Source organism: Bombina bombina, chromosome 2 (assembly GCF_027579735.1).
Source record: "Bombina bombina isolate aBomBom1 chromosome 2, aBomBom1.pri, whole genome shotgun sequence".
Taxonomy (NCBI): Eukaryota; Metazoa; Chordata; class Amphibia; order Anura; family Bombinatoridae; genus Bombina; species Bombina bombina.
The window spans coordinates 229,936,027-229,960,894 of record NC_069500.1 but is presented as its reverse complement, the minus strand read 5'-3'; the positions used below and the strand labels follow the sequence as shown (position 1 = coordinate 229,960,894).

The window sequence follows — 24,868 nt, the reverse complement described above, 5'->3', positions numbered from 1 at the left end:
CATACTTTTTTGCCTTTACCCTTTTCTTTTTTGTAAATAACTAGACTCTGCCAGCAACAACATAAAACATTATTTTATGTTGTTTGTGGTTGTAATACTTTCAGTTTGGATACTGCTTTAGAAAATGTAAACAGACAGTTTTAAATTTAACAATACAATACCCAGTTTAGGAGGAGATGAGGTCACCAATTTCACAATAAGTTCAACGGAAATCAGGGTGACAGTGAAGTACTCTTGAAGTTCTGGTATCTCATCCTGTAGATAAGAAACACTGCATTATCAATATATGTTTAAACCAACAGACAATTTTTATTGAAAAGATCTTTTCAGCCCACAATTTACATATGAAATGTTAGTTAATAGTCATATAGACAGGTACATTATCTCATAAGCTATTTACATAAGAGCCTTGATAATTCAAGCTCATCAGTATGACATAACTACACCATGTTTAGCTAAAGTAAATAAAACGAGATATTAAAGTAAATAGAAGATAAGAAATTGCAGAGATTCACTAAGTCATGAGCACAGTGCAACTGATTAAATTAACTGCCAATATTTACACACACACACACAAAAAAATGTGCTTGGTGTGAGTTCAAATGTGAGTTCAAAATGCACACGATGATGTAACTAGTAACAAGGAATCAAAAAGGTATTGGTTACAGAAAACAAAAAAGAGTAGCGCTCAAACAAAACCCTAAGCGCTCTATTCTAATGATCTGCTTGCACTCACAGATCAAGTAAGCTAAAATGGAAGAAAAGGAGAAGAAAAGAGTGCACTAGGCTAGGGGGGATTTAAAAATATGTCTTAAAATCCTAAATAGGAGATATTCACAGAGAGAGTCATATATTTTTCTTATCTAGGTGATAAAATTGTGACAATTATAACAGTTCCTAAATATGCCTACAATCAACCTGATAATCCTACTTCTGTTCAATGATATAAGAAATGGCAACAAATGAAAATAAAAAAATATTTAATAAAGAGTATATCTATACAACAATATATGCATAAACAGAAAAAAATCAAAACTCAGAATATAAAAATGTAAAAATATATGGCCACCTTTTTTAAAAAATAAATAAAATATAAAAAAAAGCGAGTGTTAAACAGATAACAGAGAAGCCTATTTTGACCGGTCAAAAAATGTCTTTATAAAGTAGACATGGGAATGTGAAAAAGTTCACTGTAGTTTAATCACTGTCTCTAGTATGAAAATTATTGTCTCCGGTGTAGTATTTGATAACGGTATAAGTTGCAACTATATTGCTTTCATATGCTGATAAGTGATACAAGGTGTTATTTATTTTTGTAGATAATATAGCGGGTTATGTTCTATAGCAAAGAACTACAGGAAAAAAAGGTTTTACCTTGATACTCGGGCAAAGACTGTGTCCTGATTGACACCAATATAGAGTAATTTACCTTTACTCATGGACTTTCTCCAACTGTCGCCCATTCTATACAGAGTATTTCACTCTTAACTGCGGACTCTATCCGCTTTCCTGTGTTTGTTGCCTGGACAGTCACTCTATGAGCTTGGTTCCACTTTCGATGGTCCACTCGGGCGCCAGCTGTGTCTTTGAACTTGCCGCTATGTTCTTTTCAAAGCCGGCTCCTGCTGATTGCTGCTGGTTGGTCCTTTAACCCCACGTGGTTGTGGTAACCAATGGAATGGTACTTATCCAGCTGATCTTTTACGGGTAAAGAAACAGGTAGTCTCTATATCTCGGAAATAACTCTGCGCAGAGATTCTTTCAGACAAAAGGCTCCTGGTTTTGGAAACTTGTATCACTTGTTTCCCATCAATGCGTTTCACTGTAAAAACAGCTTTTTCAAGATAGTTTAGTTCAATCCTGGCAATTCTTATATACACTCCCCTACATTTCTATTGGTGGATATCAGTTTCAATTAAAAGTGGATTATTCTCTATTATTTTATCAGATACGATAAAAGTTCTGATAAAGGTGGTATTTTTTAGCAATGAAGGTGAAATTCATAATAAGGTGGATCTCTTTGTTAGATTAATGTCTTAATAAAGATGGATTTCATATATTATTATGAACCATATGATTCGAAAATTATCTACATATTATCCACAAATAATGAATACAAGTGTATTCTCAAAGTAATGTGAATGGGTTTAAATCCTATTCTGAGTAAAAGTAGATTTCATATCTTATTATAGACCATGTTATTCAAAACTCAGGGTAATGTAAACGTGTTTAAATCCTATTCTGAATTTAACCCATAGGATATAGGGTTTTCATTTAAAAAAAAAATCTGCTTCTTTTTTTAAAAGTTTCTTTTCAAAATCCCCTCCCCGCCAATCCTTTCTTACTTTGCAAATCTCCCAATATTTGAGATCTTTTGTGTTGTTTTTATGGATCTTTCTAAAGTGTTCATATAATCTAGTTTCGTTTTTCCCTTTTTCTAAAAAAATAAGATGTTCCCTAATACTTGTTCTTAGGGTTCTACTCGTTTCTCCTAAATATTGTTTCCCACAACTGCATTGCAAGAAATAGATTATCTCTTTATCTGTGCATCTTATAGTTTCATTAATGGTGTACTCTTACCTGTGTTTGTAAATGTATAATTTTTTATTTTTCCATTATGTGTGCAGGCTTTACAACTATAACACAGAAAAAATCATTTTAGTTTTTTACCTTTCAAATCTGCTTCTTTTAATATTTTCTCTCTGCTTTTAAACTTACTTGGTGCCAATATATTCCTCATGTTATTCGTTTTTCTGTATATAATAGTAGGTTTATCAGTAATCTTATTATCCAAAATACGATCTGATTTAATCAAATGCCAATGTTTGTTGATTATTCTTTCCATTTCTTTATGTTGGTAACTATAACTCGTTATGAACGGGACTTTGATTTTGTCAACAGTTTTCTTTATACTTAGAGTGTGATCGTGTTTATTTAAAATCTCTTTATGTTCCATTTTCCTTACTTCTGTGATTGTTTTTTTCTATTTTACTAGTGTCATATCCCCTTTCATGAAATCTGTCTTCTAAGACCTTAATTTGTGTGTCAAAATCTAACAGTTTGGTGCAATTACGTCTTATTCTTAAGCATTGACCTTTAGGTATGTTGTCTATCCATCTTTTCAGATGACAACTCTTTGCATGCACATAATTATTGGCATCAATTGCCTTAAAGTGATTTTTGGTGTTTAACCCACTATTGTCTTTATAAATATCTAAATCAAGAAATTTATTTTTTTTCTTTACTATAAGTATAAGTGAAACTCAGTCCTATATCATTTTTGTTCATATTTTGAAAAAGCTCTATGAGGCTTTTCTCATCCCCTTTCCAAATAAGAATAATATCATCTATATATCGCTTAAAGAGCACGAGGTTTGCACCTGAGTCATGCCTCTGGATGAAATCTGTTTCCCATCTTTCCATAAACAGATTGGCATAACTAGGTGAAAACCTCGTGCCCATTCCTGTACCCTTCATTTGGCGGTATAATCGGCCATTAAATTCTAACACATTATTGGTTAAAATAAACTTTATGCCTTCTAGTATAAAATCATTTAGAAGTACTTGATGTCGGCTTTCACCCTTTATTGACTCTTTAATCGCCTCCATACCCTTTATGTGATCTATACTAGTGTACAGAGAACATACATCACAGGATGCTAAGATAAAAGTTTCACACCATTATATATCATCTAGTATTTTTATAACTTCTGTAGTATATTTTAAGTATGTTGGCAAAGTTTTAACATATTTTTGTAATTATAAATCAATATATTGAGATAGGTTAGAGCTTACAGAATCTATGCCGGAAATAATTGGCCTACCAGGTGGATTTATAGCATCTTTATGTATTTTAGGCAAAAAATAAAATATGACCATCTTAGGGTATTTAGGGTATATGTAATCATATTCTTTTTTACTAATTAGTCCCAAACTATTCGGATTTTTCATTTTTTTCTCTCTAAATTATTGTGTATATTGTTAATGAGATTTAATTTTAGTTTTTGATATGTCACATTCAGCTAGATTACGAGTTTTCAGCGCTACAGGGAAATTAATGAACGACACAAAATCGTAGTTAATTCTCCCTATAGCGCTGCTATTACAAGTTTTTAAAACCCTGACTTGTGTGGGTGATATGGTGGCGTTGAGCTCCATACCTCACCCAAATACAAGCAGTGTTTTGACGTGCTCATGCACGATTTCCCCATAGACATCAATGGGGAGAGCCGGCAAAAAAAAAGCCTAACACCTGCGATCGCGTAACACAGCCCCATTGATGTCTATGGGGAAAGAAAAAGTTACATTTAAACCTAACACCCTAACATAGAAACCAAGTCTAAACACCCCTAATCTGCTGCCCCTAACATCGCCATCACCTACATTACAGTTATTAACCACTAATCTTCTGCCCCTTACATCGCTGCCACCTAAATAAAACTATTAAGCCCTAATCTGCTGCTCCCAATATCGCCGCCACCTACATTACAGTTATTAACCCCTAATCTGACACCCCCAATGTCGCCGCCACTATACTAAACTTATTAACCCCTAAACCTCTGGCCTTCCACATAACAAACACTAAATAAATATATTAACCCCTAAACCTAACCCTAACGTAACCCTAACCCTAAGTCTAACCCTAACCCCCTAACTTAAATATAATTAAAATAAATCTAAATTAAATTTACAATTATTACCTAAATAATTCCTATTTAAAACTAAATACTTACCTGTAAAAACAAACCTAAGCTAGCTACAAAATAAATAATAGTTACATTGTAGCTATCTTAGGTTTTATTTTTATTTCACAGGTAAGTTTGTATTTATTTTAACTAGGTAGATTAGTTAGTAAATAGTTATTAACTATTTAATAACTACCTAGTTAAAATAAATACAAAGTTACCTGTAAAATAAAACCTAACCTGCCTTAATCTGCTGCTCCCGATATCGCCGCCACCTACATTACAGTTATTAACCCCTAATCTGCCACCCCCAATGTCGCCGCCACTATACTAAACTTATTAACCCCTAAACCACTGGCCTTCCACATAACAAACACTAAATAAATATATTAACCCATAAACCTAACCCTAACGTAACCTTAACCCTAAGTCTAAGCCTAACCCCCCTAACTTAAATGTAATTAAAATAAATCTAAATTAAACTTACAATTATTACCTAAATTATTCCTATTTAAAACTAAATACTTACCTGTAAAAACAAACCTGAGCTAGCTACAAAATAAATAATAGTTACATTGTAGCTATCTTAGGTTTTATTTTTATTTCACAGGTAAGTTTGTATTTATTTTAACTAGGTAGATTAGTTAGTAAAAAGTTATTAACTATTTAATAACTAACTAGTTAAAATAAATACAAAGTTACCTGTAAAATAAAACCTAACCTGCCTTACAATAAAACCTAACATTACAATCAAATAAAATAAATGAAATTAATAAAATACAATTATCTAAATGACAAAAAAAATAAACACTAAATTACACAAAATAAAAAAAGAAATTATCAAAAATAAAAACGAATTAATCCTAATCTAATAGTCCTATCAAAATAAAAAAGCCCACCTAAAATAAAAAACCCTAGCCTACACTAAACTACCAATGGCCCTTAAAAGGGCCTTTTGAGGGGCATTGCCCCAAAGAAATCAACTCTTTTACCTGTAAAAAAAAAAATATAAACAACTCCCCAACAGTAAAACCCAGCACCTACACAACCAAACCCCCCGGACACGGACATCCAGCCTCATCCAATATACATGTAAATGAAAAAGAATGGAGGATTTCCCTTAGGAATATATTTGTACCATTAGAAAATATGGATAAAAACAAAATTATCAACACTGAAACATACCAAGAGAATCATCCAAAACCAAATAGTTCTGGAATTTTTTAGAGGAAGGACCACAATTAGATCAGAGAAAGTTAATTAGAAAAAGGGAATTAGAGGAGGAAGAGGAAGAGGCAAAAACTATTGAATTAGATAGTAAAGGTGTTTTCATTATCAGTAAGAAAACTTTGACCACAGAAGAACTAAAATTACTTAAATTAGGCCTAACATTTGCACCAACAACCAGAATAAATAAGTTCGAGACTCATATACACATTAACCAATATGTAAGAAAACTCACACTTAAAAGACATTTTTTAAAAGATCCCCTAGACAGAATGACTACAAATTTAGGAATAAAAAATGAAGACATTATAACATTTACCAACTTGAAACCAAATTCCAGATTCTATCTGACTTACAGTAAAGGAAGTAACTTGGATGATTTTGAAAAATCAGTTTTACAAGATTTAGAAAAAATAGAAATAAACAAGAAAGTCAAATACAATATGACCAGAAAAGATAAAGATGTGTTAAGAGACTTACAAAAGAACAATGAAATTACTATAAAGCCAGCGGACAAGGTCAGTGGGATAGTCGTTATGAATACTGACTTCTACATAAAAGAAGCCAACCGCCTGTTAGATGATAATATGACATATCAAAAACTAAAATTAAATCCCATTAACAATATACTGACTCATTTAGAATTTTTTTTTGAAAAATGCGAATAGTTTGGGACTAATTAGTAAAAAGGAATATGATTACATATACCCTAAATACCCTAAGATGGTCATATTTTATTTTTTGCCTAAAATACATAAAGATGCTATAAATCCACCTGGTAGGCCAATTATTTCCGGCATAGATTCTGTAAGCTCTAACCTATCTTAATATATAGATTTATAATTACAAAAATATGTTAAAACTTTGCCAACATACTTAAAGGGTACTACAGAAGTTATAAAAATACTAGATGATATACAATGGTGTGAAAATTACATCTTAGCATCATGTATGTTCTCTGTACACTAGTATAGATCACATTAAGGGTGTGGAAGCGATTAAAGAGTCACTAAAGGGTGAAAGCCGACAGCAAGTACTTCTGAATGATTTTCCACTAGAAGGCATAAAGTTTATTTTAATCAATAATGTGTTTGAATTTAATGGCCAATTATACCGCCAAATGAAGGGTACAGGAATGGGCACGAGGTTTGCACCTAGTTATGCCAATCTGTTTATGGGAAGATGGGAAACAGATTTCATCCAGAGGCATGACTCAGGTGCAAACCTCGTGCTCTTTAAGCGATATATAGATGATATTATTCTTATTTGGAAAGGGGATGAGAAAAGCCTCATAGAGCTTTTTCAAAATATGAACAAAAATTATATAGGACTGAGTTTCACTTATACTTATAGTAAAGAAAAAAATACATTTCTTGATTTAGATATTTATAAAGACAATAGTGGGTTAAACACCAAAAATCACTTTAAGGTAATTGATGCCAATAATTATGTGCACGCAAAGAGTTGTCATCTGAAAAGATGGATAGACAACATACCTAAAGGTCAATGCTTAAGAATTAGACGTAATTGCACCAAACTGTTAGATTTTGACACACAAATTAAGGTCTTAGAAGACAGATTTCATAAAAGGGGAAATGACACTAGTAAAATAGAAAAAACAATCAGAATTAAGGAAAATGGAACATAAAGAGATTTTAAATAAACACGATCACACTCTAAGTATAAAGAAAAATGATGACAAAATCAAAGTCCCATTCATAACGAGTTATAGTTAGCAACATAAAGAAATGGAAAGAATAATCAACAAACATTGGCATTTAATTAAATCAGATCGTATTTTGGGTAATAAGATTACTGATAAACCTACTATTATATACAGAAAAGTGAATAACATAAGGAATATATTGGCACCAAGTGAGTTTAAAAGCAGAGAGAAAACATTAAAACAAGCAGATTTGAAAGGTAAAAAACTACAAGGTTATAGTTGTAAAGCCTGCACACATAGTGGAAAAATAAAAAATTATACATTTACAAACACAGGTAATGAAACTATAAGATGCACAGATAAAGGGATAATGTATTTCTTGCAATGCAGTTGTGGGAAACAACATTTAGGGGAAACGAGTAGAACCCTAAGAACAAGAATTAGGAAACATCTTAATTTAATAGAAAAAGACTATATGAACACTTTAGAAAGATCCATAAAAACAACCCAAAAGATCTCAAATATTGGGGGATTTGCAAAGTAAGAAAGGACTGGTGGGGAGGGGATTTTGAAAAAAAACTTTTAAAAAAAGAAGCAGAAAAAATGTATGAAATGAAAACCCTAAATCCTATGGGGTTAAATTCAGAATGGGATTTAAACCCGTTCACATTACCTGAGTTTTGAATAACATGGTCTATAATACTCAGAATAGGATTTAAACCCGTTCACATTACTTTGAAAATACACTTGTATTAATTATTTGTGGATAATATGTAGATAATTTTCGAATCATATGGTTCACAATAATATATGAAATCCACCTTTTTTAAGACATTCACTTAACAAAGAGATCCACCTTATTATGAATTTCACCTTCATTGTTAAAAATACCACCTTTATCAAGACTTTTATCGTATCTGATAAAAGAAGAAAGAATAATCCATCTTTAATTAAAACTGATATCCACCAATAGAAATGTAGGGGGGTATATATAAGAATTGCCAGGATTGAACTAAATCATCTTGAAAAAGCTGTTTTTATGGTGAAACGTGTTGATGGGAAACAAGTGATACATGTTTTCAAAATCAGGAGTCTTTTGTCTGAAATAATCTCTGCGCAGAGTTATTTCCGAGATATAGAGACTACCTGTTTCATTACCAGTAAAAGATCAGCTGGGTAAGTACCATTCCATTGGTTACCACAACCACGTGGGGTTAAAGGACGAACCAGCAGCAATCGGCAGGAGCCGGCTTTGAAAAGAGCATAGCGGCAAGTTCAAAGACACAGCTGGCGCCTGAGTGGAACATCGAAAGTTGAACCAAGCTCATAGAGCGACTGTCCAGGCAGCTAACACCGGAAAGAGGATAGAGTCCGCAGTTAAGAGTGAAATACTCTGTATAGAAGGGGTGAAAGTCCATGAGTAAAGGTAAATTACTCTATATTGGTGTCAAACAGGACACAGTCTCTGCCCGAGAATCAAGGTAAAACCTTTTATTCCTGCAGTTCTTTGCTATAGAACGTAACCTGCTATATTATCTACAAAAAGAAATAACACCTTGTATCACTTATCAGCATATGAAAGCAATATAGTTGCAACTTATACCGTTATCAAATACTACACCAGAGACAATAATTTTCATACCAGAGACAGTGATTAAACTACAGTGAACTATTTCACACTCCCATGTCTACTTCATAAAGACATTTTTTGACCACTCAAAATAGGCTTCTCTGTTATCTGTTTAACACTCACTTTTTAACAAGTTTTTTATATTTTTTTTTTTTTTTTTTAAAAAGGTAGATCTAAAAAGGTGGCCATATATTTTTTACATTTTTAGATTCTGAGTTTTGATTTTTTCTGTTTATGCATTTATTGTTGTATAGATATATTCTTTATGAAATATTTTTTTATTTTAATTTGTTGCCATTTCTTATATCAACAAACAGATGTAGGATTATCAGGTTGATTGTAGGCATATTTAGGAACTGTTATAATTGTTATAATTTTATCACCTAGATAAGAAAATATGTTAATATCTCCTACTTAGGATTTTAAGAAATATTTTTAAATCACCCCTATCCTACGGCTAGATTTAGAGTTCTGCGGCCAAAGGGGTGCATTAGCTACGCATGCTTTTTTCCCCCCGCACCTTTTAAATACAGCTGGTATTTAGAGTTCACAGAATGGCTGCGTTAGGCTCCAAAAAAGGAGCGTAGAGCATATTTACCGCCACTGCAACTCTAGATACCAGCGTTGCTTACGGACGCGGCCAGCCTCAAAAACGTGCTCGTGCACGATTCCCCCATAGAAAACAATGGGGCAGTTTGAGCTGAAAAAAACCTAACACCTGCAAAAAAAGCAGCGTTCAGCTCCTAACGCAGCCCCATTGTTTACTATGGGGAAACACTTCCTATGTCTGCACCTAACACCCTAACATGTACCCCGAGTCTAAACACCCCTAACCTTACACTTATTAATCCATAATCTGCAGCCCCCGCTATCGCTGACACCTGCATATTTTTTTAACCCCTAATCTGCCGCTCCGTATACCGCCGCAACCTACATTATACCTATGTACCCCTAATCTGCTGCCCCTAACACCGCCGACCCCTATATTATATTTATTAACCCCTAATCTGCCCCCCACAACGTCGCCGCCAGCTACCTACAATAATTAACCCCTAATCTGCCGATCGGATCTCGCCGCTAGTCTAATAAATGGATTAACCCCTAAAGCTAAGTCTAACCCTAACACTAACACCCCCCTAAGTTAAATATAATTTAAATATAACTAAATAAATTAACTCTTATTATATAAATTATTCCTATTTAAAGCTAAATACTTACCTGTAAAATAAACCCTAATATAGCTACAATATAAATTATAATTATATTGTAGCTATTTTAGGATTAATATTTATTTTACAGGCAACTTTGTAATTATTTTAAACAGGTACAATAGCTATTAAATAGTTAATAACTATTTAATAGCTAAAATAGTTAAAATAATTACAAAATTACCTGTAAAATAAATCCTAACCTAAGTTACAATTAAACCTAACACTACACTATCAATAAACAAATTAAATAAAATACCTACAATTATCTACAATTAAACCTAACACTACACTATCAATAAATTAATTAAATACAATACCTACAAATAACTACAATTAAATAAACTAACTAAAGTACAAAAAATAAAAAAGAACTAAGTTACAAAAAATAAAAAAATATTTACAAACATTAGAAAAATATTACAACAATTTTAAACTAATTACACCTACTCTAAGCCCCCTAATAAAATAACAAAGACCCCCAAAATAAAAAAATGCCCTACCCTATTCTAAATTAAAAAAAGTTCAAAGCTCTTTTACCTTACCAGCCCAGAAAAGGGCCATTTGCGGGGCATGCCCCAAAGAATTCAGCTCTTTTGCCTGTAAAAAAAACATACAATACCCCCCCAACATTACAACCCACCACCCACATACCCCTAATCTAACCCAAACCCCCCTTAAATAAACCTAACACTAAGCCCCTGAAGATCTTTCTACCTTATCTTCACCATGCCAGGTTCACCGATCTGTCCTCGGAAGTCTTGATCCAAGCCTCCGAAGTGTTGATCCAAGCCCAAGCGGGGGCTGAAGAGTCACGTCCATCTTCCGGCTGAAGTCTTGATCCAAGCGGGCAGAAGAGGACATCCGGACCGGCAAACATCAGCCAATCGGATTGAACTTGAATCTGATTGGCTGATTCCATCAGCCAATCAGAATTTTCCTACCTTAATTCCGATTGGCTGATAGAATCCTATCAGCCAATCGGAATTCGAGGGACGCCATCTTGGATGATGTCCCTTAAAGGAACCGTCATTAGTCGGGAAGTCGTCGGTGAAGATGGGTTGATCCGCGCTGGAGGTCTTGAAGATCAGCCGGTCATCATTGGATTGAAGAACATAGAAGATGCGGCTTGGAAGAAGATGTTTGCCGGTCCGGATGTCCTCTTCTGCCCGCTTGGATCAAGACTTCAGCCGGAGGATGGACGTCACTCTTCAGCCCCCGCTTGGGCTTGGATCAACACTTCGGAGACTTGGATCAAGACTTCCAAGGACGGATCGGTGAACCTGGCATGGTGAAGATAAGGTAGGAAGATCTTCAGGGGCTTAGTGTTAGGTTTATTTAAGGGGGGTTTGGGTTAGATTAGGGGTATGTGGGTGGTGGGTTGTAATGTTGGGGGGGGGGTATTGTATGTTTTTTTTTACAGGCAAAAGAGCTGAATTCTTTGGGGCATGCCCCGCAAATGGCCCTTTTCAGGGCTGGTAAGGTAAAAGAGCTTTGAACTTTTTTAATTTAGAATAGGGTAGGGCATTTTTTTATTTTGGGGGTCTTTGTTATTTTATTAGGGGGCTTAGAGTAGGTGTAATTAGTTTAAAATTGTTGTAATATTTTTCTAATGTTTGTAAATATTTTTTTATTTTTTGTAACTTAGTTCTTTTTTATTTTTTGTACTTTAGTTAGTTTATTTAATTGTAGTTATTTGTAGGTATTGTATTTAATTAATTTATTGATAGTGTAGTGTTAGGTTTAATTGTAGATAATTGTAGGTATTTTTTATTTAATTTATTTATTGATAGTGTAGTGTTAGGTTTAATTGTAACTTAGGTTAGGATTTATTTTACAGGTAATTTTGTAATTATTTTAACTATTTTAGCTATTGTACCTGGTTAAAATAATTACAAAGTTGCCTGTAAAATAAATATTAATCCTAAAATAGCTACAATATAATTTTAATTTATATTGTAGCTATATTAGGATTTATTTTACAGGTAAGTATTTAGCTTTAAATAGGAATAATTTATTTAATAAGAGTTAATTTATTTCGTTAGATAAAAATTATATTTAACCTAGGGGTCTGTTAGGGTTAGGGTTAGAATTAGCTTTAGGGGTTAAAAATTTTATTATAGTAGCGGTGAGCTCCGGTCGGCAGATTAGGGGTTAATGCTTGAAGTTAGGTGTCGGCGATGTCAGGGAAGGCAGATTAGGGGTTAATACTATTTATTATAGGGTTAGTGAGGCGGATTAGGGGTTAATAACTTTATTATAGTAGCGGTGCGGTCCGCTCGGCAGATTAGGGGTTAATAAGTGTAGGTAGGTGGCGGCGATGTTGGGGGGGGGCAGATTAGGGGTTAATAAATATAATATAGGTGTCGGCGGTATTAGGGGCAGCAGATTAGGGGTACATAGGGATAATTTAGCTGGCGGCGGTGTACGGATCGGCAGATTAAGGGTTAAAAAATTTAATAGAGTGGCGGCGATGTGGGGGGGCCTCGGTTTAGGGGTACATAGGTAGTTTATGGGTGTTAGGGTACTTTAGAGCACAGTATTTAAGAGCTTTATAAACCGGCGTTAGCCCAGAAAGCTCGTAACTCCTGTTTTTTTTCTGCGGCTGGAGTCTTGTCGTTAGATTTCTAACGCTCACTTCAGCCATGACTCTAAATACCAGCGTTAGAAAGATCACATTGAAAAGATAGGATACGCAAATGGCGTAGGGGGATCTGCGGTATGGAAAAGTCGCGGCTGTAAAGTGAGCCTTAGACCCTTTTCTGACTGACTCCAAATACCAGAGGGCGGTAAAAACCAGCGTTAGGAGCCTCTAACGCTGGTTTTGACGGCTACCGCCCAACTCTAAATCTAGCCGCTAGTGCACTCTTTTTTTTCTCCTTTTCTTCCATCAAAAAGATATTGCTCACTGGCATCATTTGGTGATTTACTTTTCTGAGTCACTTTATTTTTAATTCTACATAGTGTAAAAAAGAACAAAAAGAATATACCTCCAAAATAGTTATATTGATGGTTGCAGTTGTTTCTCCATCCTGTAATATCAATGATCCAAATGCAGCTATGTAATCAAGTCCTGGTTGAGCAATATTTCTTGGTCCGCTCTGATTCAGATTAGGCATAAAACCAGGAGTTGTCTCATAAGTGATGTTAATATTACCTAACAAATGAAAAAAAATATATATATAACTTTCAATTTTAATTATAAAAAGGTTTTCACTTGTTTTAAGATTATGTATTAAATCTACAGCTGGTTTATGCATTAATGTTCCTAAACCAGGAAAATGGGTGGCATTGGATCTGCTACAATAGATTTAAAACGATAAGAAAGTCTATAAAATAATTTATGCTTATGTGATAAAAGTATTTATTTCATGGTGGTCAAAGTCCACAATCCATTACCCCTGGGAATTACTTTTCCCTACCACTAGGAGGAGGCAAAGATTCCCAAACACCAAGAACTCTATAAAACCCCTCCTACCTCACTGGTAAACTAGTCATATATATCCAAGCAAATAAATAAAAAGAAAATGAACAGGAGCAAGAAAAAAGATGTGTGCAAAAAGAAATGAACACCAAAAAAAACAAAAACAGGGTTTGGGTCTAGAGGACTCTTACCCCAATGAAATAAATTAATTTATCAGGTGGTGAGAGTCCATTATCCATTACTCCTGGGAAGTACTACCCAAGCTGTTGACAATTAATGGCAGGATAAAAAGGACATCTTTTCCCCAGTGAAAGTAAAGTTACAACCCCCAAAAAAGAATAAAGAGGATAGTTCAACATAAGCCTTATACGAAACAGCCAAAAAAATGGCAACTGATCGGGTAGAATGGGCAGAATCTATTTAGATGGAGACTGTCCCTTCTCCAGGAAAGCCTTATGAACAAAAACCAAGAAGCCAAAGAAAAATCAGAAGCTTTCTGCCCTTTCCTTGAAAAAAAAAAGCTAGAAGTTTGTCAAAAATCCTAGAAGTGTCTTACTGCTATTATCAATTTTTCTTCAGTCTCTTGTTATCTTTATTTTAAAAGCAGGAATGTAAAGCTTAGGAGCCTGCCCATTTTAGGTTCAGCAACCTGGATAGTGCTTGCTTATTGGTGGCTACATTTAGCCAACAATAAGCAAGCGTAACCAAAATTATGTGTTTTTAAATAAAGATAGAAAGAGAATAAAGAAAAATTGATAATAGGAGTAAATTAGTAAGTTGCTTACAATTGCATACTCTATCAGAATCATTAAAGATTAAATAAGGAATGAGGTTAATTAAGGAATAAGGATAACAGGAGAAAGGGTTGTAGTATCTTTTCAACCTAAGTTTAAGCTATGCTGAGGTGTGAGAATAGGTCTCATATAGATGGTATATATATATATATATATAAAGCTATAGAGTCCACAGCAAGAATGGCAGAGACAATTAACCATTTACTAGTGTGATATTTGGCTACCAGGTCACCAATAATGTCATCAAATACACGTGTAGTGATTAATATACAGGTAGCCTAAATATAGAGCTGTAGATTCAACAGCCACAGTGGCCGAATCCTTTTACCTATTATTACCATTAAAGCTGCTATCAGAACTCCATCTCATAAAATGAAGCTAAAGCTATGTGGTTATGTAAAGATAATACTCGTATAGTTAGCGTCAATATAATGCTATTAGTTTCACAGCATAAAGCTATAAGTTTAAAAGCCAAAGTGGCTGGAATAATTTACTTTAATTAACGTGTTGAGATGCTACCTAAATAACCACAGCTATCAGGGCAAAGCTTAAACTAAATTGCCAAACAAATAGGAACCGGAAACGTGTACAAATTACAGCGGTTATGAGAATATATCAATTTAAAGTACACAGATAGGAAGCAGTGGGAAAGCCTGATGCGCGTTTCGCAACTGCTTTTTCAAAGGCGCCGGCCATCCCTGTTCTCTGTTCTTTTATATGCCAGGCAGCCAATAAGATTAGCAGAATGTAGAGTGTCACTAGCTGAGTGACGCCCTTGACAAAGGAGGAGTCAGAACGATTGGCTAAGGGAAGGGGTGTTTGCTCCAATCGGATTACTTGCCGTGTAGATACACACTCTCAGATCTAGACCAATCAGGATAGATATTGAGGTGACAGGGATACGCTGAATATGTTGCATCTATACTTTGCTTATACGTGTGCTGAGAATCCATATACTCTTTCACGATCACATACATTTAATTCTCATGACTTATATGTGGTGACAATACCGTAATGATTGTGTAGAATTTTTTGCACATTGTCTGTACTCAGCCTATCGTGGGCATGGATATCATATATTTGTATATGATAATATATCATCTAATCACACAGTTTCATTATGGTAACAATATTGTAATAAAAGCATATATATACTCGTATATATACTTGTATTGCTTCGGTATTAAGCCATATCATGGGGAAAAGATATTATTATTATCCATTACAAGATTTGCACACGGTACAAATATCATCACAAATGTATGATTAAATGGTTATCATTAAAAATGGCCGTAGATCTCTAATCATCAAGATGTTACTGATATTTTCTTAATAATGTATTGTATCTTTCACAAAGTGCGACTGTTATGATCCGATCCAATCATTGCTGTTTCACCGCGACTCCCGGATCTCTCTCTGTACTACCTTCCTGTGTACACCTCCACACGTCACTGGGCTTTAATTCTTCAGGCGGGACTTCTCTCCGGTGCACGTTTGTCGCAAAGTGTTTCCTTCTACCTGTTACCTCTCGGTCCTTGAGTGTATGCTCTTCTACCTGTCTAAAAAGGATATTTTTGACCATTGCCTGCCTGACTACTCTGTTGCTGAATCCCTTAACCTGCTTTAAAGGATATTTGACCATTGCTTTGCCTGACCACTCTGCTGCTTCATCCTTAAACCTGCTTAAAGGGACATTGACCATTGCTTGCCTGACCACTCTAACGGATCACCCTCTGCCTGCCTTAAAGTGATACTGACCTCTGCTTTGCCTGACCACTCTAACGGATCATCCTCTGTCTGCCTTAAAGTGATACTGACCTCTGCTTTGCCTGACAACTCTAACGGTACACCCTCAATCTACTTTTAGTTTCTGTACCTTATACTTCCTCATCTCATCTACAGACTGTTCCGTGACCTTGCATCATCTGTGAGTACTCCGTTTTTCTTTTCCTGCATAATAACTGTTTTTGTTTCCTTCCTGAGTGGGTCATGTCCTGGTTTCCTCTCAGTGTGCTAGCGTGTGTTTATAATATCACTCTAGCAGTTGGGTCTAATCCTGGACTGATTCTATATGGCTGACAGAACAAACGGGCCATAATATGGACCCGCTGAGTTATCCATGGCATGGCCCACCAAGGACAATTGTTGGGATCCCATGCCGCACATTTGCAATCTCTGGACTGCAAACTGGATCAGATAACTGCTTTACTGCAAAGTCTGGTGGCTCCAACACAATCCAATCCTACCTCACTGGCTTCGCCTCCTCCTTCACTTCCAGCTACCCATCCTCAAGGACAAATTGGCCCCAGGATAACTCTTTCAAACAAATATGATGGTAACCCCGAATATTGTAGGTTTTTTGAACCAATGCCGCATTCATTTTAACAACAGCACTGCACTGTTCATTACACCTTCTTCAAGGATAACTTTCCTTATATCCTCGATGAAAGGAAAAGCCCTGGCCTGGGTGTCTCACTTGTTGGAAAATAATTATCCTATACTTCAGGATGTGGATTCCTTCTTGTCTGTATTTTTGACTGTCTTTGACAAACCTGAAAGATCTTCAGCTGCGGAAGCCTCTCTTTTAGTTCTACGTCAGGAAGCCCAAATCTGTGACACAGTATGCAATTGAATTCCGCACGCTTGTGGCTGAGATCTCATGGAATCAGGGAGCTCTTAGAGGGGCTTTTTGTAAGGGTCTCTCTGAACGTCTCAAAGACGAGCCAGAATATCGGGATCTTTTAGAATCCCTAGAAGATCTAATCAATCTTTGTATCAGACTTGACGCTAGGTATAGCGAACAACAACAAGAAAAAAAGAGAACTCGCAAGCCTTTATCTCGCTCTTCATTTCATCTAGCACCCAGTTTCTCTAACCCTGTGTCTCCTGCTTCTACCTCTACCAAACAAACAGAACCTATGGAAGTTGGTACCATAAAGTTAACAGAGACAGAAAGCCAGAGAAGACGCTCATTTGGTCTATGCCTATACTGTGGCCTAAAGGGACACTTGTTGAGGGATTGTCCCACCAGACCAGTAAAAGCCAGGGCTAAACTCCAGATCGAGGGACTGAGTTAAGAAAAATTGAATTCTCCTCCCTCAACAACAAACTTTTTGTACCAGTAACTCTTTATCTTAGAGATCATAAACTCTATACTCAAGGACTCATTGATTCCGGTGCTGGAGGTGTGTTCATAGATTCTACCTTTGCAACTATACACAGAATACCTCTACATTCAAAAGGGCACTCTGTCAAGGTCTTCCCTGTCAGCGGTGGTCCTCTGGGTTCTGGACTCATTCAGTTTTCTTTCATGTCATTACTATTTTCCATTGGAGTTCTCCATTTTGAAACTATTAGTCTTGATATCATACCTACTCCCCAATTTCCCATAATCTTGGGTCTCCCTTGGCTCCAGTTACACAGCTCTATGTTTTCTTGAGCTCAAGGCAAACTCACTTCTTGGAGTTTTTCATGTTTGATCAACTGTTTACATACTCTCGTCAACGATCAGTCACCATAGCACTCGCTTCTGAAACCTCAAACTCCTTACCCATTTCCTACCTAGACTTTCTTGATGTTTTCTCCAAAAAAGAGGCAGAACGCCTTCCTCTTCATCGTCTCTTTGATTGTCCCATAGACTTGTTCCCTGGAGCTCCTTTGCTCCGTGGCAAAACTTATCCTCATTCCAGACCCGAAAAATCTAGCCCTTGAAGTCTATATCAAGGATAACCTGGCCAGAGGTTTTATAAGACCATCTTCTTCACCTGTGGGGGCTGGCTTCTTTTTTGTGGAAAAAAAGGACGGAGGCCTTCGACCCTGTATAGACTTTAGAGGTCTAAATCAGATCACTGTAAAGAACAGTTATTTGTTATCCCTAATCCCCAAATTGTTCACCTATCTGCAAGCATCCACTATATTTACCAAATTGGATCTTCGTGGCATATACAACCTCATCCGTATGCGCAAGGGAGATAAATGGAAAATGGCTTTTAATACCCGCTTTGGGCATCACGAATATCTGGTCATGCCTTTTGGGCTCTGCAATGCCCCTGCAGTATTCCAATACTTTTTTTTTCAGGAATTTTCGGGATTATTTGAATATCTTTGTCATCATCTACCTTGACGATATCCTCATATTTTCACAAAACTATCAAGATCATGTATCCCATGTCAAGAAAGTACTTCAATGTCTTAGAGATAATCATCTATTTGCCAAGATGGAAAAATTTTCTTTTCACCAGGACTCTATTCCCTATCTAGGATATGTAATATCTGAAACTGGCTTTGAAATGGATCCTACTAAACTTAATGCCATACTAGAATGGCCTAGACCTGACTCCCTTAAAGCTCTCCAGCGTTTCCTTGGCTTCGCCAGTTACTACAAGGAAGTTCATCAAAGGTTTTGCCACTATTACGACACCCCTTACTTCCCTGACTAAAAAGGGTCAAAACTGCAAAAAGTGGTCCCCAGATGCTTATCAGGCTTTTGATTCTCTAAAAAAGGCTTTTGCTTCTGCACCTATTATTCGTCATCCTAATCCTGAGTACCAATTTATCCTGGAAGTGGATGCTTCCTCAGTGGCTGTAGGAGCAGTCCTTTCTCAACCTATTCCTGAGTCTGGTAAGATTCATCCCGTCGGTTTCTTCTCCAAGAAGTTCACCTCTTCAGAATTAAATTATGACGTGGGCAACAAGGAATTGCTGGCCATCAAAATGGCCTTAGACAAATGGAGACATTGGTTAGAGGGTACTATTCAACCCTTCTCGATCCTCACTGATCATAAGAATTTACTTTATCTCCAGGCAGCCAAGCAGCAAGCTCGATTGTCTTTGTATTTCTCTCGGTTCCACTATGTTTTATCCTACATTCCTGGTGCGAGGAATATTAAGGCTGATACTTTGTCAAGGCAGTTCCAATCTACTAATGCTCCAGAATCGGGCAATATTCTCCATCCTCATGAGATCATAGCTCAACTATCGGTCTCTACCTTACAAGAATTTCAAGCTGCTCAAAAGGATCTTCTCCACCTGCAAACCCCTTGTTGGTCTGGTTTTTTTTTCCTGAGCACCTCCGAACTAAATTGTTATTATGGGCTCATGACAATCCCCTTTCTGGACATCCTGGTATCAGCAAAACTATTTGGAACCTTAAGCAACATGTCTGGTGGTCCTCTTTAACTTGGGACATCAAAGATTACGTTTCTGCTTGCACTGTATGTGCATCCAAGAAGATACCTCGTCAATTACCTTCTGATTTACTCAAACCTCTCCCTATGCCTCATCTGCCTTGGACTCATTTATCCATGGATTCCGTTACTGATCTCCCTCTATCAGCTGGAAACAATACTATGTGTGTTATTGTCGACAGGTTCTCCAAATCAGCTCATTTTGTGCCATTGTCTGGCTTACCCTCTGCGAAAACCCTTTCCGAACTGTTTATTCAGCATGTAGTGAGACTTCATGGTTTCCCACTTGATATCGTCTCTGACAGGGGTTTTCAGTTTGTTTCTCAGTTTTGGAAATCTCTTTGTAAACAATTTGGTACTTCTTCTCCTTGTCTACATCTCATCCTCCCCAGTCCAACGGCCAAACTGAGAGGGTCAACCAGTGATTGGAAACATATTTTAGGCATTATGTGGATCATTTCCACTCTAACTAAACCCACTACTTGCCTCTAGCTGAATTGGCTCACAATGTCCGATACAATACTTCTCTTAAAACCTCACCCTTTAAAGCAGCTTATGGATTTCAACCCAGAACTTTACCACTTCATACTTCTTCGGAAATTCCCGCTGCTGATCTCTCTGTGGTGGAAAATCCACCTTCTCCTCACTAAAGTTTCTAACCAACATAAATTATATGCTGATCGCAAATGTAAGAAGGCCCCCAAGTATCGTCCTGGAGACAAGGTTTGGGTTTCTACACATCATCTTCATCTCAAACAACCTTCTATTAAACTGGGACCCCGTTATGTAGGTCCTTTCTGGATCTTGTGTCAGGTTTGCTCTACTGCTTATCGTATTGCACTTCCTAAGACTCTTAAGGCTCATCCAGTTTTTCATGTCTCTCTTCTTAAACCTGCCACGTTTAATAGATATTCCAGACCTAGGACCATTCCTCCACCTCTTTTAGTTCATGGACAACCTGAGTTTGATGTCAGTCACATCATCGATTCCAAAATTCATGGCAAATTTTTATACTATCTCATCCACTGGAGAGGTTATCCAGTCACGGAGAGGTCTTGGGAACCAGCTCGTCAAGTTCATGCTCCTGCTTTGATTAAGGCTTTTCATAAGGCTCATCCCTCCAAACCTGGTCCTATCCCCCTGGAGGGGTCGTTGAGGAGGGGGTGCTGTCATGATCCAATCATTGCCATGACGCCGCGGCTCCCGGATATCTCTCTGTACTACCATGTCACGTTGCTAGGCATTGACCATTGCTTTGCCTGACCACTCAAACGGATCACCCTCTATCTGCCTTAAAGTGATACTGACCTCTGCTTTGCCTGACCACTCTAACGGATCACCTTCTGCCTGCCTTAAAGTGATATTAACCTCTGCCTTGCCTGACCACTCTAACGGATCATCCTCTGCCTGCCTTAAAGTGATACTGACCTCTGCTTTGCCTCACAACTCTAACGGTACACCCTGAAACTGCTTTTAGTTTCTTTACCTTATTCTTCCTCATCTCATCTAGAGACTGTTCCGTGACCCTGCATCATCTGTGAGTAATACGTTTTTCTTTTCCTGCATAATAACTGTTTTTGTTTCCTTCATGAGTGGGTCACATCCTGGTTTCCTCTCAATGTGCTAGTGTGTGTTTATAATATCACTCTAGCAGATGGGTCTAATCATGGACTGAATCTATATGGCTGACAGCAACTTAATCACGTGTGGACTGGATCTTTATGTGTTGTTTAAGATATTTCCAATACTTTAAATTATCCAATTCGTTTAACTCATTTTTGTCTCTGTCCATATGGTTATCTTGTCATCCGATTCAATTGCCTTAGTATAGTCTCTTATAGCGAGTGTCTAGCACCTAAAATAGGCCATACTTGAAGGACTAGAGATATATCAAGATTAAAGATTATCAATTGTGTATATTTGTAATTCATATTTTGAAATCAATGAAGAAATCAGGAGGTTTAGAAACAATTGAAAGGGAGAATCCACCAGGTGTATACCAACAGATGTTCTAAATAGTTATTGAGTCAATGTGTGTTTCTTAAATGAGAAAGTGTGAAAAGGTCCGGATGGTGTGATATCTTTATCAAATCTTTGTTCTTTTGAGGTTGGTTATAATATGAAGGCACTGTAATGGATTTGTTCATTCATCCCCAAGGGGGATATGGTTTATAACCAGAAAATCCATTTACTTTCTACTTTCAGTAGTTCAATATCCCCTCCACGTATCCTCAATTTGATTCTCTGTAGTACCCATCAAGTGTCTGGCAACAGTAGTTAACTTTTTGTGCACTTTTAATGCTGCTGACATGTTCCCAAGTCTTGTTCTCAATTCCCTTGAGGACATACCTACATACCTCTTACCACATCTGCATTCAATAGAGTATATGATATTTTGTGTTCTGCCGTTATATAATTCTGTCATGTATCTTTTTCCACTAGGAAAGATATCTATCTACTTAACGTTGTGCATAAATACACAGAACTTACACATACCACATGGATATGTAGCTTTTAGTTTATCCTTTCTACCTGTGATGTTTTTGACAAAATGACTCTTAACAATTTTGTCCCTCACAGTGGGAGCCCGTTTCCAGCTTATTGCTTTCCTATCACCCACACATTTAGTCATATCTTTACCCGTTTGCAGGATATGGAGATGTCTATTTAAAATCTGGGTGATCTCCTGATTAGCATTATTAAAAGTGCTAATGAATCTGACATGGGTTTCTGTTGCCTGTTTATCTTTGGGTTTTAACAAATCAGTTCTAGGTATATGGAGTACCCTATGGTATGCCCTTTTCAGGATCCTTTTCAGAATTAGGGTAATTTCTCTGTTTCAGTCTCTCTTTCATAGTTTTTGATTGTTCTTTAAACGTTTGTATTTCTGAACAATTTCTGCGTAGATGCAGGAATTCACCAAAGGGGATACTATTATTGGTTGACATGTGATGTGCACTCTCATGACTATAATTTGTCGCTGTCTCTTTGCAGAAGAGATCAGTTTTCACTCTTCCAAACATATCTCGAGAGATGGTGAGGTTCAAAAAATTAACCCTTTCATGGCTGATTTCTTTGGTTAGTCTCAGATTCATATCATTGTTATTGAGGGTATCGATACATTGATCAAATAAGTTTTTTTCTCCTCTCCAAAGTATAAGGATATTGTCAATATATCTTAACCACAGCAATATATGCTTAGTAAAGACCTCACCAAGTTCATTGAAAACTTTTTCTCGATCCCACCATCCTAAATAAATGTTTGCGTATGTCGGTGCATATTCCGTGCCCATGGCAGTTCCCCTTGTCTGCAAGTAAAAACCGTCATTGAATGCAAAGTAATTGTCACTTAACACAAATCTTAATAGTTAAATAATAAATTAGTTCTTCAGAGGGCATATGGTATGCTCCATTTTCAGAAAGTACTCTACCGCATGGCAACCCCTGTCGTGCTTGAGCTATATAGAGACTCTACATCACATGTTGCCAGAAACGTTTGGTCGTCCAGTACAATTTCTTCTATTTTACACAAGACATCCATTGTGTCACGTATATATGAGGGCAGTGTCAATACAGTGTTGCGTAGTCTCGTATCCAAATATTTGGATGCTTGCTCACATAGGCTGCCCATTCCCGACACAATAGGTCTCCCTGGTGGGATATTTTTATTTTTGTGTACTTTGGGTAATAGGTGCAGAGTGGCAGTTTTATTATAAGATCCGCTTTTGCACTGTTAATGATGTTCCTGTATATATTGAGATAATCCTCAGTTGAGTTCCCCCATCATTTTTTGTAACACTTTTTGTCCCCCAGTTGTTGTAGTGCCTCAATACATGTCAACTGGCCAGATAACTACATTGCCCCCCTTATCTGAGAACTGGCCGTCAGGTTAGATTTATCATCCCCTGAAATTTTTAGGAGTTATGTCTTCACTATTTTTGAATAGATATCCAGTTGTGGGTACTGGGACCACTGTGGCATAAATTTAGATTTCTTATTAAGGCCCTTAGTCCAATCTTCCCCTTGGGTGGTAACATTTTCAGTCTCACTGTCTTCTAGTAGGGATACCAAGTCCAACATTGCTTGATAGTCCTTATTAGATTATTCATGTTTGCTATACATTTTGTTTAACCCCTTAACGACCAAGGACGTACGCCACACGTCCTCTAAAAAAATACACTTAATGACCGAGGACGTGTGGCGTACGTCCTTGGTCTGGAAAGCAGCTGGAAGCGATCCTGCTCGCTTCCAGCTGCTTTCCGGTTATTGCAGTGATGCCTCAACATCGAGGCATCCTGCAATAACCCCCCTTGGCCATCCGATGCAGAGAGAGCCACTCTGTGGCCCTCTCTGTACCGGACATCGATGGCCGGTTTCGTTGGTGGGTGGGAGCCAGTCTGGGAGGCGGGTGGGCGGCCATCGATGGGCTGTATCATGTGGAGGGGGGCGGGATCGTGGGCGGGAACGCCGGGCACGCGCGCGGGCGCGCGCAGGGGTAGGAAGCGGGTGGGAACCGCTACACTACAGAAAAGTGATGGGATTAAAGTGGCAGTGATTGCCAAATTTATTTACATATATGTGAATCTAAGAGATCTGGGAGGGGTGGTGGGTTGGTCTTTTGGGGGGGGGGCAAGCTACACTACAGAAAATCATTAAAAAAATAAAAATAAAAACATATTTTACTATAAACTGGGTACTGGCAGACAGCTGCCAGTACCAAAGATGGCTACTAATAAGTTAGAGGGGGATGGGTAAAGAGCTGTTTGGGGGGTATCAGGGAGGTTGGTGGCTAAGGGGGGATCCTCCAGAGCAGCATATGTAAGTATGCCTTTTTTTTTTATTTATTTTTTATCAAGGATAGCTTTTTTTTTAGTACTGGCAGACTTTCTGCCAGTACTTAACATGGCGGGGACAATTGTGGGGTGGGGGAGGGAAGAGAGCTGTTTGGGAGGGATCAGGGGGTGTAATGTGTCAGGTGGGAGGCTGATCTCTACACTAAAGCTAAAATTAACCCTGCAAGCTCCCTACATGCTACCTAATTAACCCCT

At 37.0% G+C, this 24,868-nt stretch overlaps 1 protein-coding gene across 1 annotated transcript in view; it reads right to left on the bottom strand.

The window, feature by feature from the left end:
- The window catches only part of ADGRV1 (adhesion G protein-coupled receptor V1), a 1,190,013-nt gene that overhangs the window by 822,153 nt on the left and 342,992 nt on the right, over nucleotides 1–24,868 (bottom strand). The window contains 2 exon segments of the mRNA XM_053699719.1: nucleotides 162–255; nucleotides 13,407–13,573. Coding sequence (XP_053555694.1) covers nucleotides 162–255; nucleotides 13,407–13,573 — 261 coding nt within the window.